The sequence below is a fragment of the Scyliorhinus torazame genome, chromosome 11, assembly GCF_047496885.1.
Source record: "Scyliorhinus torazame isolate Kashiwa2021f chromosome 11, sScyTor2.1, whole genome shotgun sequence".
Classification (NCBI taxonomy): Eukaryota; Metazoa; Chordata; class Chondrichthyes; order Carcharhiniformes; family Scyliorhinidae; genus Scyliorhinus; species Scyliorhinus torazame.
Window position 1 is genome coordinate 159093040 of NC_092717.1, and position 21460 is coordinate 159114499.

A 21460-nucleotide genomic window follows, 5' to 3' on the forward strand; every position below is an offset into this window, starting at 1 on the left:
AGCTCCAGGGTCCCAGGTTCGATTCCGGCTTGGGTCACTGTCTGTGCAGAGTCTGCACATCCTCCCAGTGTGTGCATGGGTTTTGTCCGGGTGCTCCGGTTTCCTCCCACAGCCTAAAGATGTGCAGGTTAGGTGGATTGGCCATGATAAATTGCCCTTAGTGTTGGGTGGGGTTACTGGATTATGGGGATAGGGTGGATGTGTGGACCTTGGGTAGGGTGCTCTTTCCAAGAGCCGGTGCAGACTCGATGGGCCGAATGGCCTCCTTCTGCACTGTAAATTCTATGATAATTCCGCTACCATAACCTCTCCTTGGCAAGAATGCAAAAGGATGCATTCATACCTTCTAATTGGGCTGGAAATATTCTCAGGGCTATAAGAAAACTAAGCTTGCCTCAGAATCCTTACAGTGCAGGAGGAAGCCATTCAGCCCATCAAGTCTGTACCGACCCTTCGAAAGACTACCTTACCTAGGCACAAACTCCACCCCATTCCTGCAGCCCCACCCTAAGGGGCAATTTGGCATGGTCAAACCACATAACCTTCACATCTTTGGACTGTGGGAGGGAACCGGAGCACGCAGAGGAAATCCACGCAGACATGGGGAGAATGTGTAAACCCCAGTCATCCGAGGTTGGAATCGAACCCGGGTCCCTGGCGCTGAGAGGCACCAGTGCAAACCACTGTGCCACCGCACCACTCTGTCACAACAGATAAAAATGCTATAACTAAACAAACTCAAATTAAAGTGTTAGCCACTCTTCTAACTGTTATAGCCTGTCAGAATCCTACTGGCTGGGGACTATTGGTTATCCCATGATGTATTTTAGGCTTCATCAACTGAATAGAATAATAGAAATTAACTGAGGAGCAAATTAAAAGGGGACCGCTCCTAAAAGGAGCACTGTCCAAAAAGAACAAAGAGGAATGGAAACTTAAAAATATTAAATCAAAATGTGAAAACAGGGGTTGATACTTTTTTCCCTTGGGGAATATGAGCTCCCCCAATGAGGGGGGGGGGGGGGGGGGGGGGGGCAATCATTAGTAATTGCAGCTGTATAAATAGAACTGGCCAGTGTGGTACCAGCTAGAGAAGAAAGCAGTGGTGAACTACTGCTGCTTTGTACATATTGTTGTAAATAAAGTTACATTCTGTTTGAATCGACAAACTCGTGCTGGATTCTTCGTGGCCCTCAGAAAAATAACCAAATGCTATGGTGATACAAGCAGCATTATGGGTTTAGAATAATACAACATGCCATGCATGTTTATCATTCCAGGCTCCAAAGTAGAACTAACTTTTGTTTTTAACCATGCTGCTTTCATGGAAACAAATATTCATTAGTATCTGACATTTAAGGGAATTAGTCTTCCCTTCAAAAACACAGGTACGAGTCTGTAGAATGTTCTTGACAGATATTTTTTTAAAAGAATGGCATTCCAGGAATGCATTTTAAGTTCTTTAATTGAAATTGGGCTTCTAACCATTAAAGTATTTTCCTGGAAACAAATAAATTAATCTTCTGATTACTCAGTAAATAGTTAAAAAAACAAAACCCAATCTGTAACAGTTCAACAATAACAAATTATTTTAAAAAGCCCAGGGTTACTAAACTGCTGTATTCAATAAACTCAGTGTTAAACCAGCCTTGCATTCGTACTTGAATAAAGAGAGCTCCCCTGTCCCAGCAGCTCATTTTTAATAAGGTGAGTAGGGTAGCAATGAAAGATTGTTTATATCTGTAATAGCACGAGACATCGCTAAGGAGGCTTTTTGTATAACAAGAGGTTTATTGGAAACGACAATGAGTTAACTATATACAGGCACAAAGATATAACATGCAGGTCTTTACTCCTCGACTCCCAGGTCCAAATTGGTTGGGTCTGTCATGGTACCCAAAACCTTTTAAGGTTTCCCATGTACACATTGCTAATTTAGCAGTCGGACCTCTTGAAGGTACTTGCAGGCTGGTTCACCCAATGCTGTGGCCGACACCTATGTCGACCTCCATGTTCAATGGTTGCCCGTTGACCATAACCACTATTTCCACGGGAGCCATCTTGTTTACTTTAACCATATTCAACCTGCAAAATCGCTGACTCTTCTTTGGGTTTTTTTTTTCTACTTTATGCAATGAAATGATTGGTTTGTTTTGTTTTTTGTTTTTTTAAACTGGATGCTTCCTGTCTGGCACAGCAATGTGCCTGAATGTGGCCCTTCCTATTGCACTGAGAAGCATACAAAATCTTTGCAGTGGCACTTTTTTGTATCTGTAACACAAAATTCTTGAGCTAATGGCCCACTTTTCTTCCTTGCTTCTGACCATGATCCTGGGATCTCTGTTCAGCCTGCTGTACCTGTCACTCAGAATGCTCGCCCAACAGCCGTTCCACTCCAAAGCTTACTTACCTCTCCTTTCTGCACACACTGTAGCTCAGAAGCGCCCTTCTATTTCTTTATCCTGGATAATTCTCACTGTGGCTAACTAAAGCCGAAATTGTCCCCCCTGGTCCTGATGGCCGAATACAGCGTTGCAGTATAATGGAGGGTCTGGGGTTGACATGCTCTTTCACAAGTGTCACTAGCTGGTCAAACAATTGAGAGTCTGGGGTTCTGGGAATGTTAAATTCCTAATCAAGTTGTAGGACTTGGGTCCACAACTGTTAACAAAAGGACCTATGGCTCATCTTCCCCAGTGATCACATTGCTGGCCAAAAAAAAAAAAGCCTCTCGATATATTGGATCTAGTATTTGCCTCCCGGTCAGTTTTCCCATGATAGGCATAATTTCTCACAATTTTGTCTCTTCTATTTCTTGAAGATTTCCGATGCAACCCCTTACCCCATGAATTTCGAGACTAGCAATCATTGTCTGATTTACTCTTGTCGCTAATGGAATAGTGCGAGATTTCACCAAGGAGGTTTCTTGTATAGCAAAGAGCTTTAATGAAAACGACAATGAAAACTATATACAGGCACAGAAGTATATCATGCAGGTCTTCGTTTCTTGACTCCCGGGCCCACACTGCCCTGACCCTGCTCACAGGTTCCTGCACTTTTCCCCCTTTGTTCAGGGTTTGTGTGCTCTTGCCTGATCAGCCCCAAGCAAGTCACGTGGCCCATGAAAGGTGCCACACTACCACAACATTAAAATCAAAAACTTATCATAATTGATTATTCCAGTTCAATAGATTGAGGATATCAGGGGACACAGGTTTCAACGATGTGGAAGCAAGAGAGACTGGGATTCTACGCAGCTCTTGTTCCTAGAAATTGAGTGCCTCTGGGATGCATTGCTGGCTCAGGATGTTGACTCTCTGCATGCCTTCAAATTAGACCAGTTCCTGCCTGGAACAGAAATTTCATTATATAAAAGGCAAATGTCCTATGATTCATGTGATTTCCAGGGTCTTGGTTATCTGAAAGAGTGAGAATGGAATTTGAGTACTTTTTCTCCCAAGTAATTTTTCTTTTGCATAATATGGCTGCCGGAATGGGAAAGAGCGTAGCCATAATGGTCCAGCCAACTTGGTATGGGGCACGTTTTTCCTAGTGGTCCTATGCCTCTTAAAATATACGTTTACAAGACTGGCAGTAAGCTTTTTTTTTTTCTTCTGCAGCTGTCATAATCAATCCTATTGATGGTTCTTTGAAGCCATTGAATATTAAAATAGCTGGATCACAAATTAGGTTTTAGAAACAATATTAAGTTAATCTGCAAAAGAGTTAAAATATTTATTTTGCCCGATCACTGTTCTATGAAGAATGGGCAGTTTGTGCAGGCTAGTGGTCCTGTTAAAGCAATTTCAAATTCATTATTATAAAAAATTACTTGCATGTCTATATCGCCTTTCAAAATGTCAGAACACCCCAAGTGCTTTAAAGCCAACATAGTACTTTTGCAGTTTAGTCACTGTTGTAATGCAGGTCAAACTGTGCACATTAGGCATGATGAGTGGAAAGCTTACATACCTGTTAGCAATATCTTTGTGTGCTACGAGATTTTGCAGAAATGCCTGCAGTCCTAGTTGTCGGTCTTCTAGAAAGTTAGGGTCGTAATTATCCTTGAACCAACGTTTGGGAGGAAGTGCAAGACGAAAACCAGGAAACATCTCCTTTAACTGGAAAAAAAATTGAAGAATGTCATTCTTTGTATTATTGGTTGAAATGAAATTTCTTGGCAGCAACATATCCTTGCTAGTAGAACAGCTTTAACAGCATTCTTGATCATATTTGATCGAGAATGAAAATCTGCATCCATTCACACACAAAAAATGAAATCCTAAAATGAAAAGACAGTCTGGAAATACATAAATATAATGAATTGTATTCTTTAATCCAAGATATATGGATACCAGTATAACTCGTTGCACAAATATCAACATCCAAGCACTTAATGTAATGGACCTAAAATAAAAGTAGTATTTTTTTATTTCCAAAGGCTGACTTCTTTGGATTTCTAGCATTGAAATTTCTACTTGTTAATTGATAATCTCGAGAGAGGAGATAACTGAGTTTTAATGAGCGAAACTACTTCACAATACTTTCTACTACACTGAGAAACGGTCAAAACATAATTAACTCGAGCCATTTATACAAACATTTGTATTAAGAGTAGGCCATTTGGCCCCTCAAGCCTGTTTCAACATCTGATAAAAATCATGGCTGATCCAATTGTGGCCTCAACTCCACTTTGTCTGCCGCCTATATCCTTTGACTCCCTTGTTAATCAAAAATCTATCCAGCTCAGCGATAAAAACTTCAAGGAACAAACCTTGGCTGCTCCCTGAGAGTTTGCAAAACAACATTACCCTCAAGAAAAAAGGAATTTTCATCTCCATCTTAAATGGTAGACCCCTTATTTTCAAACTGTGCCCCCTAGTGAGAGTCTATCCAGTCTCTCTGTTGCTGGATCAAAATCCTGGGACTCACTTCCCATCAGCACCACAATGATTGTAGCAGTTCAAGAAGACAGCTCACTACCACTTTCTCAAGGGAAATTAGAGGTGGGCAATAAATGCTGGCCTAACAAGACCCCCATTCGGTGAGAATTAAAAATAGGGAAACATCATCTCAGGTTTCAACATTCTCCTTGGGATCTTGTACGTTTCAATATCACCTCATTTTTTCAAACTCCCATGCGGGGAAGGCCCAACCTTTCCTCATAAGATAACGCCTTTATCCAGAAATTAGTCGAGTGAATCTTCTCTGAATTCAGAATTCTAACGCTATATGGGCGGCACTGTAGCACTGGTGCTTCACAGCACCAGGGACCGGAGTTTGATTCCCGGCTTGGGTCACTGTCTGTGCGGAGTCTGCACGTTCTCCTCGTGCCTGCGTTGGTTTCCTCTGGGTGCTTCCTCCCCCAAGTCCCGAAAGATGTGCTAGTTAGGTGAATTGGACATTCTGAATTCTCCCTTAGTGTACCCGAACAGGCGCCGGAATGTGGCCACTACGGGGCTTTTCACAGTAACTTTATTGCAGTGTTAAGTAAGTCTACTTGTGACACTAAAAGATTATTAATATCCTTTCACAGGTAAGGAGATCAAAACTGTACACTACTCCAGATGAGGTCTCACCAATATCCTGTACAATTGTAGCAAAACCTCCCTGCTTTTATCATAGAATCTACGACACGGAGACAGGCCCTTTGGCCCAAACAGGTCCATGCCAACCAAAATGACCATCTAAGCTACCCCATTTGCCTGCATTTGGCCCATACCCCTCCAAACTTTTCCTACCCATGCATCTGTCCAAATGCCTTTGAAATGTTGTCAATGTCCCACTGTGGTGATATGCTTGTAGGCAATATCATGGCTGGATGGCGTCCGCCCTCCCAACAAGTAGGTGACAGTGCAGACACAAATATGGTCTCAAGCCAAGTGGGGACACAATCAGCCATCGGTACTTTGTTGTAGGAGATGGTAGTAAAACATACGGGTGAACAGTTGTGCTAGGTGTAGTTCCAGAGTACAAAGAAACTCCATGACAACTTGCTCTGTAACAGATCGCTATCTTACCACGCGTGATTCAATAAAGATCCTGGTTTGGACAAGTCAAGGTGTTTGGTGGATTCCTTTGCAAGACATAGAAGACCAAACACAACACCTGTCGCAACCACTTCCTCCGGCAGCTCATTGCACATACGTACCACCCTCTGTCTAAAAAACGTTGCTCCTCAGGTTCCCATTAATTCTTTCCCCTCTTAAACCTATGCCTTTGAGTTCTCAATTCACCAACATGAGAAAAAGACAAGAGTGCATTCACCCTATCCATCCCTCATGAGCTTATACACCTCTACAAGTTCACCCCTTAGTCTCCTACGCTCCAAAGATAAAACTCCTAACCTGTCCAATCTCTCCCTATAACTCGGTCCCTTGAGTCTTGGCAACATCCTTGTAAATCTCTTCTGCACTCTCTCCAGTTTAATAACATCTTTCTATTAGCAAGGCGACCAAAACTGAACACAATATTCCAGGCGTGACCTCACCAACGTCCTGTACAACTGCAACATAACTTCCCAACTTCTATACTCAATGCCCTGACTGATGAAGGTCAGCATGCCAAATGCCTTCTTCATTGCCATATCTACCTGTGACTCCACTTTTTGAGAACCATGCACCTGAACTCCCAAGGTCCCTCTGTTCCACGATACTCTCCAAGGTCCTACCATTCACCGTGACAGTCATATCTTGATTTGACTTTCCAAAATGCAACACTTCACACTTTGTATTGAACTCCATTTGCCATTTCTCGGCCCACTTCTCCAGCTAATCAAGATCCTGCTATAGTTATGATAACCTTCCTCACTGTCCACAATACCACCTATTTTAGTGTCATCTGCAAACTTACTGATCATGCCTTATGCATTCTCATTCAAATCGTTGATATAGATAACAAACAGCAATGGGCCCAGCACTGACCCGAGGCACAGCGCTAGTCACAGGTCTCCAGTCCGACAAGCATCCTTCCACCATTACCCTCTGATTCCTTCCATCAAGCCAATTGTATATCCAATTTGCCAGCTCTCTCTTTATTCCATGTGATCTAACCTTCCAGAGCACCTACCATGTGGAACTTTATCAAAAGGCCTTACTGAAGTCCAAATAGACTACATCTACAACCATGTCCTCATCAACCTTCCTGGTCACTTCAAAGAACTCTAACAATTTGTACGGCATGATCCCCCATGCACAAAGCCGTGCTGACTACTCCTAATCAAACAGTCTTTCCAAATGCCTGCATATCTTATCACTCAGAATCCTCTCTTGTAACTTACCCTCCACAGATGTTAGTTTACCAGTCTATAATTCCCAGGTTTTTCTTTGCAGCCCTTCTTAAATAAGGGCACAACATTTGCTACCCTCCAGTCTCCATGGCTAACGACGATGCAAATATCTGAACCAGGGCTAGCGCAATTTCATCTCTAGCTTCACGCAGTGTTCTTGGATATACCTGGTCAGGGCCAGGAGATTTATCCACTTCATACATTTTAATATGTCCATCACCTCCTCTACTGTAGTGTGAACTGTCCCTAATATATCACCACTAACCTTCCCAGGTTCCCAAGCCTTCATGTCTTTCTCCATGGTAAACACAGACAAGAAATATTCATTGAGAACCTCGCCCATCTCCTGCGGTTCCACACGTGTTCATTGTGATCCTCGAGGAGTCCTATTCTCGCTCAAGTTATTCTTTTTCCTTTAATATACTTAAAGAATCCCTTTGGATTCACCTTAATCCTCTCAACCAAAGCTACCTCATGTCCCCTTTATGTCCTCTTAATTTCCTTCTTGAGTATACTCCTGTATCCCCTGTACACCTCCAGGGAATCCCTTGATTCCAGTTGCTTGTACCCGAGCCATGCCTCCTCCTTCTTCTTGGCAAAAACCTCAATATGTTTTGTCATCCAGAGTTCCCTACTCCAGCCAGCCTTGCCCTTCACCCTAACAGGAACATATAGATCCTGAAATCGAGCCATTTCACTTTTAAAGGCCTCCCACTTGTCGGAGGACCCTTTGCCCTCAAACAAGCGACATCAATCAACCCTTGCAAGCTCCTGTCCAATTCCATCAAAATTCACCTTGCCCCAATTTAGTACTTGCACCTGTGGACCAGTTTTGATCTTTCTATAACTATTTCAAAATTAATAGAACTATGGTCACTGGTCCCAAAGTGGCTCCCCACCGCCTTCTCTTGCCCTGCCCTATTTCCCAAGAGTAGGTCCCTCCACATACTGCCTGAGGAAACTTTCCTAAACACACTTAACAAATTCCACCCCATCAGAGCCCTCAACACTATGGCAGTCCCAGTCTGTTAGGAAAATTAAAATTGCCTATGACAACCCTATTACTCCTGCAAGTCTCCCCAATTTCACTGCATATGTTCTTCTAATTCCCGTTGACTATTTGGGGACCTATAGTACAACCCCAATAAGGTAACCATCCCCTTCTTATTTCGTAGTTCCACCCATAAAGCCTTGCTGGATGATCCCTCGGTTATTTCATCTCCGACTACTGCCGTGATGCTCCCCTTAATCAAAAACGCAACTCCCCCTCCTCTCTTCCCTCCACCTCTGTCTCGCCCAAGGCACCAGTACCCTGGAACATTAAGCTGCCAGTCCCGTCTCTCCCTTAGCCATGTTTAAGTTATGGCTATCGTCAGCCTTACCCTTCAGCCCTCTTGCATTGAAACAGATGCTATTTAATCCAACAGGTTTTCCCCTGACGTGCTCCTACCCATCATGTCTATTAAGCTTGCCGTTGCTGAGTACTGCATCTCCTTTCAGCACCTCATTTGTTTCCCTGCTGCTGAGGATTCCACCACCTACCAATCTAGTTTAAACCCTCCCTTGTAGCACTAGCAAATCTGCCCCCCAGGATATTGGTCCCCCTCCAGTTCAGATGCATCCCATCCCTCTTAAACAGGTCACCCTCTGCCTCAGAAAAGATCCCAATGATCTAAGAATCTGAATCCCTGCCCCAATCCTTTAGCCACACATTTATTTGCCTTCTTGTCCTGTCCTTACTATCAGTAGCACATCGCACTGGAAATAATCCAGAGATTACCACACTCAAGGCCCTGCTTCTTAACCTCAATCCTAGCTCTCTATAATCACCCCTCAGGACCTCAACCCTATTTCTATTTACGTCATTTGTGCCAATGTGCACAGTGATTTATGGCTGCTCATCCTCCCCGTTGAGAATGTCATGCAGCCGCTCAGAGGTATCCTTGACCCTGGCACCCGGAAGGCAGCACACCATCTCCCATTTGCGACCACAGAATCTCCTGTCTACCCCCTGACTATTGAGTCTCCTATCACTCGGTCCTGTTTATCTTTACCCTTTCCCGCTGTGCCCCAAAGCCAGTTGGTCGTAGTGCCACAGATCTGGCTACTGCTGCTTTCACCTGAACGGCACACACCTTTCTCTCTCCCTCCCTTTTTCTTTCCTTTGCTTGTGGTCCTTAGTGACTGTTTGGGGTTTAACTGTCCCTTGACAACAGCTCCTCCACAAACCACTTTCTGGAAGCACTGACCGCCCGATGCTAATCTTCCCCACAACAGCCAATTAGCGTCGCTGCTCTGCTGGATCCATGCCTTCACTCAAATACGGATCTTCATTCCCCTTGCAATAGGCAAAGACATTCCATTTACCTTCCTAATTATATCCTAATCATTTCTATGAAAACAATTTATTTTCTTTATTCTATAGAGTAATTTTGAAAACCTAGACCACCATTCGTACCATCATCTGATCTGTAAAATATTTATATACAGCAAGTGGTCAATGCTGGCAGGGCAGCATTTATTGCCTATCCTTATTTATCTAGTTCAGTGGGTAAACAAATAGCCTAGTCTTATATGTATTGTATCAACGCTATTAAGGATGCTATTAAACAGCACTCACTCAGCAATAACCTGCTCAATTGCTCTGGTGAACATCACTCAGCTCCTGATTTCATTAGTCTTGGTTCAAATATAGACAAAAGAAAGGAGGCAAGCTTGACTGCCCTTGACATCAAGGCAGTATTTGACTGATTGTGGAACCCTAGCAAAACTGAAGTCAGTGGAAATATGGAGGAACACTCTTGACTGGCTGGGGTCATATTTACCAAAAGGAAGCTGGTTGCATTTATTTGAAGTCAATTATCTCAGTCCCAGAGCTTTGCTGCAGGAAATCACCACGGCAGTGTTCTAAGCCCAACCATCTTCAACTATTTCATCTGTGGCCTTCCTTCCACCACAAGATCAGAGGTAGAGATGTTGATGGATGATTCCACAATGTTCAGCACCAATCGTGACTCAGATACTGAAAAAGTTCACAACCTTATGCAGCAAGGCCTGGACAATGTTCAGGCTTCAGCTAAAAAGTGACAAGTAACTTTCACATCACACAAGTGCCAGACAATGATCATCTCCAACAATAGAGAATCCAACCACTGAAACCCCCAATATCAACATCCTGAGGGTTACCATTAACCAGAAACTGAACTTGAGCAGCCATATAAATACTGTAGCCATAAGAGGTCAGAGATTGGAAATTCTGCAGAGAACAACTCACCCAATTCCACAAAGCCTGCCCACCAACTACAAAGCTGGAATATTCCTTGCCTGGAGTGCAGCTCCATCAACACTCAAGAAGCTCGATTTTATCCAGGATAAAAACAATCCACTTGACGAGCATCCCATTCACCACCTTCAACATTTTCTCCCTGAATCACTGATGCACTATGGCAGCAGTGCAAATACAAGATGTACTGCAGGAACTCAAAGCACCTTCCAAACCCATGACCCTCTACCACCTAGAAGGACAAAGGCAGCAGATGCACCCGACCTGCAAGATTCTTCACTGCTGCTGAGCCAAAATCCTGAAACTCCCTTTCCAACAGCAATGTGGGGGTTTCTGTGACACACTGCTGTGGTTCAAGGCAGCAACACAACACCACCTTCAAGGCAATTAGGAATGGGTGACAAATGCTGGCCCAGCCAGCTACGCTTGCATCCCATGGACAAATATTTAAACCCTATATTATAACTTCCTGGTTTGGCTGCATGTTGCACCAGTTTCCACATGCCAGGAGCTTGTAAAATATGTTAATATACCCAATGAAGCATTAAATATGAATATTTTTGAGCCATGTTAATTGGAAAACATAGCTATTAAAACAATTTTACTTGGAGCTATCTAACTGTTCTATCACTAGCAATTTCAAGACGCAACCAGCATTTTACATTTTTCCCGCAATATCTTCTGTAAACAGTTAGGAAAGAATTTATCTTTAAAAGGAGGAACAAATTTCAAAAAGCAATGATTACAGAACTGATTGAATCAAGACCAGAATGGAAGAATCACATTTGGGTCAAGGAATGTGGTGGTTGCAACACAATTCTAGATTACATGGATGCTTCTGCATTCATTGCATCCCCTGTCATCTGTGAGCAGATGGGCTGCTCAGTGGCACAGTGGTTAACACCGTTGCTTCACAGCTCCAGGGTCCCAGGTTCAATTCCCGGCACCGTCTGTGCAGAGTCTGCACATCCTCTCCGTGGGTTTCCTCTGGGTGCTCCGGTTTTCTCCCACAGTCCAAAGATGTGCAGGTTAGGTGGATTGACCATACTAAATTGCCCTTAGTGTCCAAAAAGGTTGGGTGGGGTTACTGGGTTATGGGGATAGGGTGGAGATGTGGGCTTGGGTGCAGTGTTCTTTCCAAGGGCTGGTGCAGACTCGATGGGCCGAATGGCCTCCTTCTGCACTGTAAATTCTATGAAGGATATACAGTCACAATTGTGAACAGTGCACAAGAACAAACTGGAAATGCAAGTATTTCTCTCCCAGAGATCAACCCTACATCCCAGATGTGCTGGTGGAGCTTCCAAAATATTACAGGGTAGAGAGGTTCAGTACCTTGAGCCATTAATGATGTGGGAATATCCTGGTCATAACTGAAGGAGACTGTAATCCTACGGCAGTGCCACACTTGTCCTTGGCAATAGAGGGTTGTAGGAGAGGGAAGTAACTAGGTTTTGTTGCACTGCATCCTCTAGATTGCTGTAACTGTAACCAGAGTGCAGTGGCACCGATAAAACAAGCCGCTCTGTCTTGAATAATGCTTAGTTTCCTGAACATTATGGTCACACCCATCCATTTTAGTGATCAATATTCCTGACTTGAAAAGTGGAAGTGACGGTCGCCATAATCCCCGAAAACCATAGGCTGCTTTCCCCTTTTGAGAGAGCTGACTAGTGGCGATTTAACCAAAGAATCACCATACCTCAGACAAGGGGCAAAGTTGAGAACATGGGGCCTTCATGAATAACCTCAACCAGTATGGGAATTGAACCCAAGCTGTTGGCATCGCTCTGCAACACAAACTAGCCAACCGAGCTAACCAACCCCCAAAGTGGTATTAGCCAAGTGTTACAGTGTAACCCAGCTTTGAGTGCTCTTGTAACCAATGTGGATGCAGTTGGTACAGTTAAACTTCAGGCCAATGGTGGTGATGACCATGCCCCACCCACCAACCCCACCTCAGCGTGAAGTTACGGTGAAAAGCCCCTAGTCACCACATTCCGGCGCCTGTTCAGGTAAGCTGGTACAGGAATTGAACCCGCACTGCTGGCCTTGTTCTGCATCACAAACTGAGCTAAACCAGCCCCTATACCAGCAATTTTCAGTCCAAGCCTGGACACTATCCGGTAGGCTAGGATAGGCTGTTATCAAATTATGAATGGGGCTGAACACAGTAGAATCAATGAACAGCCTCATTATCAATTTTTGGCAGAGGGAAGGTCATTGCTGAAACAAAAGATTTTTAAAATATCTGCTGTCATGCCGTGGGATGTCTCCAAAAACCACAGCAATCTTCCTATCTGGCATATTTCATGTCAATTTTTACATGAAATCTGAGCTAACTTGCAATATGTTTATGTTTTTAGTGCTACTTTATAATTTTTCTATTAAGAAAAATAAAAGGTTACAAACCTTGTCATTCAGGCGCGAAAAGTCTGTATATCTCCTAAAAACCACCCAGTTCTCATCAAGATGATTTTTCACAAGTATCTTGTAAACCTATGATTAACAAGATAACATAATAGCACGCACGCAAAATTGTACTGTAGGTTTAAAAACAAGTGTTTAATTTAACTGTTAAACATTTAGATATTCAATATAAATTAAAGCTAAACTGAAAATAGAAATCAAGCTTCACTTCCGAAGAATTTTTCAATCTTGTGTGCTCTGTTAAACTGGAGAAAGGCAACAGGAAAGGAATCGAACAAAAGTTTCAGCTCTGAAGCGCACATCTGAATTTTCGGCGGCCGAGTCTGGATCGGGTATCTTCCACTTAGAGTGAAATACCAGAACAGAGTTCGCCAAATCGTTCCAGTCACAAAACCTTTTTGACCTCAAGAGTACTGATGGATATTTATGTTGCAGAGCACCGGGAGGAAACCCATGCAAACCCTGGGAGAATGTATAAACTCCAGTCACCCAAAGCCAGAATTGAACCCGGGTTCCTGGCATCGTGCGGCAGCAGTTTTAAGCTGGAGGCAGGACAAGTCAGCTGCAGGGAGCAGACTTCCTAAATGAATAAAAGGAAGTATAGAAACCAGGGAGTTTGGGCAAAAAGAATGTCTAAGGAAGAGTTAAGTTAAAGGAACAACAATAAGTTGAACAAGGTCAAGCAAAAAGCAAAGAAAGTGTCAAAGTTAAAGAGACAGCTGCAAGAACAAGATTTAAAGTAAGAAGCCAGATATCGGAGATAACCCAAAAGGTTTGGCGATATCTTCATACAGCCTTTGAAACAGTTGTGTTCTGTTGACAAGGCTGGATATCGGAGAGACAGTATGGAAGCTTGAATTGATGGAGCAACCCAAGGCAGAGGAATACTGAAAGGAGATTGAAATCCTAAAGTGGTTCCTTGGTAAAGGCATCCATGCAAAAGCATTGTTTGGGAGCAGATTCTAAGGTTTGCTTTTTTTTTTATAAAAAAGAGTGGAGTTTGGGAGTCAGATTCCAGTGAAACCAGTTGGCTCAGTGTGATAAGCATCTGGGGGGAGTTGATGAGAAATCCACAGTTGTATCAGGCAGCATCTGCCACTTGGTTTCAGAGTGAGATTTTTCTGACCACATTTCGCCTATTGGTTTACAGGGACTGTATACTTACTGAAAACATTAGAGTTTAAGATATTGTGGAACTTATGTAAGCATTATAAATCTGAATATACCTGTAAAGATATAGTGGGAGTGGAGGAGTAGTGTATTATAGTTAATCTTTCCTTGTTTAATTAATATTTTATTATTTTGTTAAAGATAAGACTGTTCATCCATGTCTGTAAATAAAAAATAAAAGTTATGATCTATTGAGCTAAGTTTCCACTCTGGGACCTGATTATCAAGGTGTATCAGCTGGGATTGTTACACAAATCTATGGAATGGGCCATGGGGCACTCAAAAATTATTTTTCAACTGTTGAAATTAATTGCCAATTAGTAATGAGACTAAGAAAGATTTATATAACAGGATACATCTGCAGTCACATTGCTATCTAGTTTGCTTACTTTCCAAGAGACGTCAGACCTCAACCGTATTTATTTTTAGAGTTGGTCTACAAAGGAGAAAAAAAAATATTTGAACTGCAGCTTTCTAAATAGGTATAGAATTGAAACATCATGCCTCAGAAACAGATCGATGGATATCTCAAAAGTCTGCAATGGTATTTTTCTACACAAACGTAGTCTAATTCCAGTCTTCTGCTTATTCCCTGTAATCTTTTAACTTTTGTTTGATTCCCTTTTAATCTATGGAGTGTGTTTAAAAACGTTGGGCCAATACCTAGCATGGTAGCACAGTGGTTAGCACTGTTGCTTCACAGCGCCAGGGTCACAGGTCCAATTCCCGGCTTGGGTCATTGTCTGTGCGGAGTCTGCACGTTCTCCCTCATTCTGAGTGGGTTTCCTCCGATTGCCTCACACAGGTCCTGAAAGACATGCTGTTAGGTAATTTGGACATTCTGAATTCTCCCTCCGTGTACCCGAACAGGCGCCGGAATGTGGTGACTAGGGGCATTTCACAGTAACTTCATTGTAGTGTTAATGTAAGTTATTATTATTATATTGGAGTTTGGAAGAATGAGAAGTGATCCTTATTAAAACTTATAAGATCCAGAGGGGACTTGAAACGATAGATACCAAAAGATGTTTCCAGTTGTGGAGAAGTTTAGAACTAAGGGACACAGTTTAAGAAGAGGCCTGAGATGATGAGGATATTTTGAATGTGTCATTAAGATGTGGAATTCTCTTCCTCAGAGAATAACACAGGTTGGGTCATTGAATTTAATCAAGGCAGAGTTAGATTGATTTTTTTTTTTTGTCTACCAAAAATCTAAGATTATGGAGAGCAGACAAAAGTGTAGTTGGGACCACAACCAGAAAAGCCTTGATCTGACAACGGCAGAGTAGGCTTGAATGGTCTACTTCTGCTTCCAAGTCAAAGTCCTATGTCACCCTTCAATTTAATTTACTGTATTCACTACTTACAATGTGGCCTCCTCCACACTGGGGACTCAAACATGATCGCAGGACACCTGTGCTCAGTGCAGAAACACGACCCCGACCTTCCATCGCTTGCCATTCAATTCACCACCTTGCTTTCATGCTCACATTTCGGTCCTTGGCCTGCTGCAACATTCCAGTAAAGGCCAGTGCAAGCTAAAGGAACAGCACCTAATTTTCTGTTTAGACACTTTACACCCTTCTGGATTCAACATTGAGTTCAACAACTTTAGATCATGAACTCTATCCTCCATTTCGAATTTTCTGGATGTTTATCTGGAAGCAAACTTAAAACTGTGTGTCTCAAGGGTTAATCAAAGGAGGGTGCCAGAGTCATATTGTCCATGGAGTGTAAAGGATGAAAGGTATTGCGACTTTATGGCGAGTTTTAACTTAAAAGTAAACAGAGTATATTTGAAATTTGCGTTTGGGGATAAAGTGTTGAAATTGATATGTAGCTATTGCATTTCAAAAGAGCCAAAGAATATTTGCATTTTACAGATTTGGGAGTAAACAAGATGTGTTTTAATATTTGATGACCCCAAAATAGTGGTGAAAACATGGAAGTTTTAATATTTGGGGATCTGAGTTTTCAATGAGGTATTTGAAGACAATAGAAAACGGAGATGAAAAGGTGAAAACAGTATTTTTTTTAAAAAATAATCTTTATTGTCACAAGTAGGCTTACATCAACACTGCAATGAAGTTACTGTGAAAAGCTCCTAGTCACCACACTCTGTCGCCTGTTCGGACACACTGCGGGAGAATTCAGAATGTCCAATTTACCTAACAGCAGGGCTTTCGGGACTTGTGGGAGGAAACTGGAGCACATGGAGGAAACCCACGCAGACACAGGGAGAACATGCAGACTCCGGACAGACAGTGTCCCAAGTCTGTAATCGAACCTGGGACCCTGGTGCTGTGAAGCAACAACGCTAACCACTGTGCTCATGTGCCACCCATAGAACTCAGCATATTTTGCAGTTTCTTCCTCTCCTCTCAAAAGAGACCAAATAATGTAATTCTATAGCACCTTCTATCCCCTGAGGATCTCCCAAAGTGTTCTAAATGAAATATTTTGTTTTTACATAGGCAATAGCAGTGTTAAGTTTGCATAGTAATTCTTGTAAACGCCTAAATGTCACATGAGCCGGAATTCCCCTCGGCCAGTGGTTAGCATTGCTACTTCACAGCCAGGGACCCAGTTCGATTCAGGACTTGGGCGACTTTCTTTGTGGAGTTTACACGTTCACCCAGAGTCTGTGTGTTTCCTCCGTGCGCTCTGGTTTCCTCTCAGTCTAAAGATACAGATGTTAGGTGGATTGGACATGATCACTGCGTGGGGATTGGACGGGGGAGTGGGCCCAGCTAGAATGCTGTTTCGGAGGGTCGTGCATACCTGATGAGCCGAGTGTCCTGCCTTTGTACTGACGGGATTCTATGTATTGGTCCAAAATCTGAAACCATTCAGAATCCAGAAAAGACACAATATGCGAACACAAACTTTTGTAGGAAGATTATATGGACTCGAAACCGAAACTCATTTTTTTCTCCACAGATACTGCCAGATCTGCTGAGTTTATCTACTATTTTCTGTTTTTATCTTTAAAAAAGGTTGCTGTGCCAATTCCCCATACGAGGCTCATCCAATAATAATGATGGTTTCCCATACCCACCATAGGAAATCAAAAATATTGAAATAGATATACAATAGCTGCACAAGAATTTGCTCTGCCTGAATAAACAGTACTTTCAGTTCCTATTTCTTTGAAACATCTCATTTATAGGTCAAAGTAGGTGGGGAGCCCAAGGGAACTGCTGTGGATGATGAGCTGCCAACTATAGAAAGTCAGATCAATGACAATTATTTTTGAAGACACTAACAAAAACAAAACAAGCAGACTTCACACGTCAGCAGGAAATGGGACAACAGTAACCCAGTGAATCCAAACCCCAAAACTAGATGGAATAACTATGATTGGCTAAGCTCCAAATGAACTGAAACACTTATTGTAGTACACAAATGAAGCAAGGATTTTTATCAAATTTGCACAAAAATCAAATTTGGCTTACTGTGAATTTCGCCCTTTCTTCCATAACTTCATATCCCAACATAGTAGGTGTAGCAGGTCTCTCTTCCCAGTTTGATTCAGTCTCTTTGTCAGACTCCATAGGTTTGGAAGAGTATTCAATTGATGAGTTTGCACCATTGAGCTTAGTTCGGAGCAAAGGACTATTACTTGTCAAGTTTGTAGAAGCTAGGTGCTCAGAGGTAACTGTCTTTCTAAATCCACCAGAATGCAAATCGCCAACTTGACCTTTTGATGAATTTGAACTGGACACACTGTCCAAAGACTGAAGTGAAGAACTTCTTCGACTTCTACTTGTAGCTGTTCCAGAAGAGGCATTCCCTACTGGTATGGGTACAGGAACAAATGAAGTGGTCATCCTTCCGCGGCACACTTGCTGGAACTAGTTTCTCCCCCTTCGGCATAAGAGGTGGCAAATCAAGTTTGCCTTTGAAACTACAAAATCAAGAAGAAAAATATATCCAAATTAATTATTTTTTTGATGTGAAATATTACACAAAGGCACCTAAAAGGCAAACAGAATACATTGGAACATTACTGATTTCATGGAAAGCTAAAACAACTCATGATTAACTGACCATCCCTTCAAATACAATCTTAGAATTAAAAGTTACTTTGGAACTTGACATATAGGAACTTTCTATTCTATAACTAACCCTTACTGTGCAGAAGGAGTCCATTCGGCCCATCGAGTCTGCACCGACTCTTTTGAACGACCACACCACCTAGGCCCAATTCCTCACCCTATTCCTGCAGCCCCACCATAAGGAGCAATTTAACATGGTCAAACCTACTAACCTGTACATCTTTGGACCGTGGGAGGAAACTGGAGCACCTGGAAGAAACCCACGCAGACACGGGGAGAATGTGCAAACTCCACAGTCAACAGAGGTCGGAATTGAACCCGGGTCCCTGACGCGGTGAGGCAACCGTGCTAACTACTGTGCCACCCCAATTCTAGAAGTGATGTAGAAGCAAGCATTAGACTGATCCGTATTGTTAGAGCTGAGGAACAAAAGTTTCTTTCAAGGCTGAAAGGTCCCTTTTGTCTCAAGGCTATAAAGTGCATGATATTTAAGAGCTGAAAACAAATTTAGAACAGTTTGCTCTGGTACACCAAAGGAAGACAAGGAGGTAAATGTGCCACGTTAGAACAAATGTCAGGAAGTATTATGTAAGCAGCATTACATTGCTACAAGTAGCAACTGGGCGTACCAATTTAAAATCAGGGTATCAGATTCATTAAAAAGTCAGCCAGAGAAATGCAAGAGGGTAGGGTTGGTTGGCTGTCAACAGTAAAAAAGATACTGTAGTTCATGAAAGAGGTGACAGAATTAATGCACATTCATCTGTACTTGAGCTCCAATTGTGATAAACTCATTCACAGGCAGCAAGACAAAATTCATGATTCCAAGTGATAATGGACAATTTATGACTTGCAATAATGTTCATTGCAGCATTAATAGTGCCATCCACTTTTTTTGCAGTCACTCCCTCATCTCTTCTGAAGGCTACCTTACACTAGGATACTACTTCACAGGTGGCCTTCCAGTCATTTGTCGAAAAGCGATCTTTCATACACAAATTTAAGCAACATGCATTCATAGAATTTACAGTGCATAAGGAGGCCATTCGGCCCATCGAGTTGGCACCGGCCCTTAAAAAGAGCATCCTACTGAAGCCCACATATCTACCCTAGCCCCGTAACCCCTACTTAACATTTTTTGGACACGAAGGGCAATTTCGCAAGGCCAATCCACCTAACCCGCACATCTTTGGACTATGGGAGGAAACCGGAACACCCGGAGGAAACCCACGCAGACACGGGGAAAACGGGCAGAATCCGCAGACAGTGCCCCAGCCGGGAATCGAACCTGGGACCCTGAAGCAGTGGAGAAACTGTGCTAACCACTATGCTACCGTGCTGGCCATTATTTAACCAACAAGCATTATTTAACAATGATACCTCTCACAGCAAGGCAGAATCATGACTTATCCAACATCCACTTGCAAGTTTGCCAGACCTCATTTTTCAATTAAAGATAGTATTATATTTATATAATGCCTTTCACCACCTCAGACATCCCAAATCTTTTACAGCCAATCGACTACTTTCGAAGTGTAGTCACTGTTGTAATGTAGGAACTGTAAAGCCAATTGTGCACAGCAAGCTCCAAAAAAAAGAGAGAAATGAAATAATGACCAGATTATCTATTTTAGTGATGTTGGTTGATTGAGGGATACACATGGGCTGGATTCAGCAGGTCGCCGACCTCGAAAAAAAGCTTTAATTGGAGGAGCACAAACATCTCCAAGGGCTGTAGGAGGTTAGAGCTAGGAAAAGGGCAAGTCTACCCAAGAGGGGCAGGGCATGGAAGCTTAACAGTTTGAAAGATGGCGTGAAGTGTCCGTTTGGATGTTGCACTCAGGTTCTGAGAGTGGGGCTTGAACGCCCAACCTTTTGACTCAAATGCGTGAATACTATATTGAACGAAGGTTGACATCTTAAATCCATAAATGACTCAGCACCAAGTGTATTTACTGAAGCTTTCAGCGTGAACGATAAGACCGCCACCTCGACCGCTGCATTAAGTCATTACGCAACTAGGTAAATATTTTCATAATTACCAAAACCCGATACTTCAATCAAGTCACAGGACGGAAAAAAAATCTAACATTGTCTCCCTTTAGTAAGGGACCAGCCTACAAATGGACTGATTAATCTCGTTCCCATCCAAACGATTTGTACGAACTTGTGAAACTAGGGGCAGTTGGGACTGCTCCAGGGAAACTTGCGGAGATGTAATTTAAGCCACCTGCGTAGTACATTGAAGAACCGCGTGCATTCAGTATTATAACCCGATTTCTTCACATCATAGGCGCTTGGATACTTTCCTGCAGTAATGGAGCGCGGGCGGGCGGACATTAAACTGGATTTATTCCCCGAAGCAAAACCAGTTTTTCCGAATCCACCTCATTGGAGTGTTTATAAAACTCTCCGGCTCCCCCTGGACAAATAATGGCTTCATGTGGCCGCCCGCGGGCACAATGATAACCCGGGGGGGGGGGGGGGGGGTCTGCGCCGAGTGGTGCGGCCGGGGGCGCAGAGGTTGGGGACCCAGGCGGCGGGGGGTAAACTCGGCTGAGGCGCGCGCATCCGCCAACCGCCGGTGGAAGCAAAACAGGATCACGCGCCTGCCGAGGCTGCAGCCGATCCCCGGCAGCACCGCCACTGCAACAACCCCCTTTACCTCAGCCAGGGACTGGAAGACAATCCCAATCCCCCCCCCTTCAGATAAAGAATCCCCAAAGCAGCGGCTTCCTGCTCCTCGCTCCCTTCAACGTCAACACGTCGCCAGCGGCTGCTCCACAAACTGGCTGGGAAAGCGGGCGGATCCATTCACCATGTGACCTGGAGGACCACTGCAACCAGGCGACTAACTGCTGATTAGTGATGAAATACCAAACTCCTGCTCCAAGGATTAGTCAGCACTCTTCTGCAGTAACCTGGACACTGCTGCGAGCAACATGTGGAAAAATAGGAAGAATGTGTGGAGTTTCGGGGAGAAGGCGGGGCATTTACATTTAGATTTGTTGTCACTTGTACCGAGGTACAGTGAAAATTATTGTTCTGCATACAGTCCTGACAGATCATTTCATACATGAAAATCATAGGACATACATGAATACACAATGTAAATACATAGGCACGGGGGCGCGATTCTCCGCTCCCGCGCCAAAATGGCCACGCCGTCGTGAACGCCGTCGAGGTTCACGACGGCGCGAAACGGCCCCGATCCCGACCGATTCAGTGCAC

General features: G+C 43.2%; 1 protein-coding gene across 5 annotated transcripts in view; it reads right to left on the reverse strand.

The window, feature by feature from the left end:
* snx16 (sorting nexin 16) overlaps positions 1 to 21054 on the reverse strand; it is a 50117-nt gene extending 29063 nt beyond the window's left edge. The window contains exons 1-5 of one of the 5 annotated variants that reach the window (XM_072467932.1): positions 20895 to 21032; positions 18442 to 18600; positions 17627 to 18078; positions 12984 to 13070; positions 3973 to 4121 (exon numbers count right to left, since the gene is read on the reverse strand). In XM_072467932.1, the coding sequence (XP_072324033.1) occupies positions 3973 to 4121; positions 12984 to 13070; positions 17627 to 18001 (611 nt within the window). In that variant the 5' untranslated portion in view covers positions 18002 to 18078; positions 18442 to 18600; positions 20895 to 21032. Of the gene's footprint in view, positions 1 to 3972; positions 4122 to 12983; positions 13071 to 17626; positions 18079 to 18441; positions 18601 to 20271; positions 20685 to 20894 lie in introns of those variants that run through there. The other 4 variants (XM_072467930.1, XM_072467929.1, XM_072467933.1 and 1 more) reach the window with 4 other exon arrangements.
* Between the last annotated feature and the right edge of the window lie 406 nt (positions 21055 to 21460).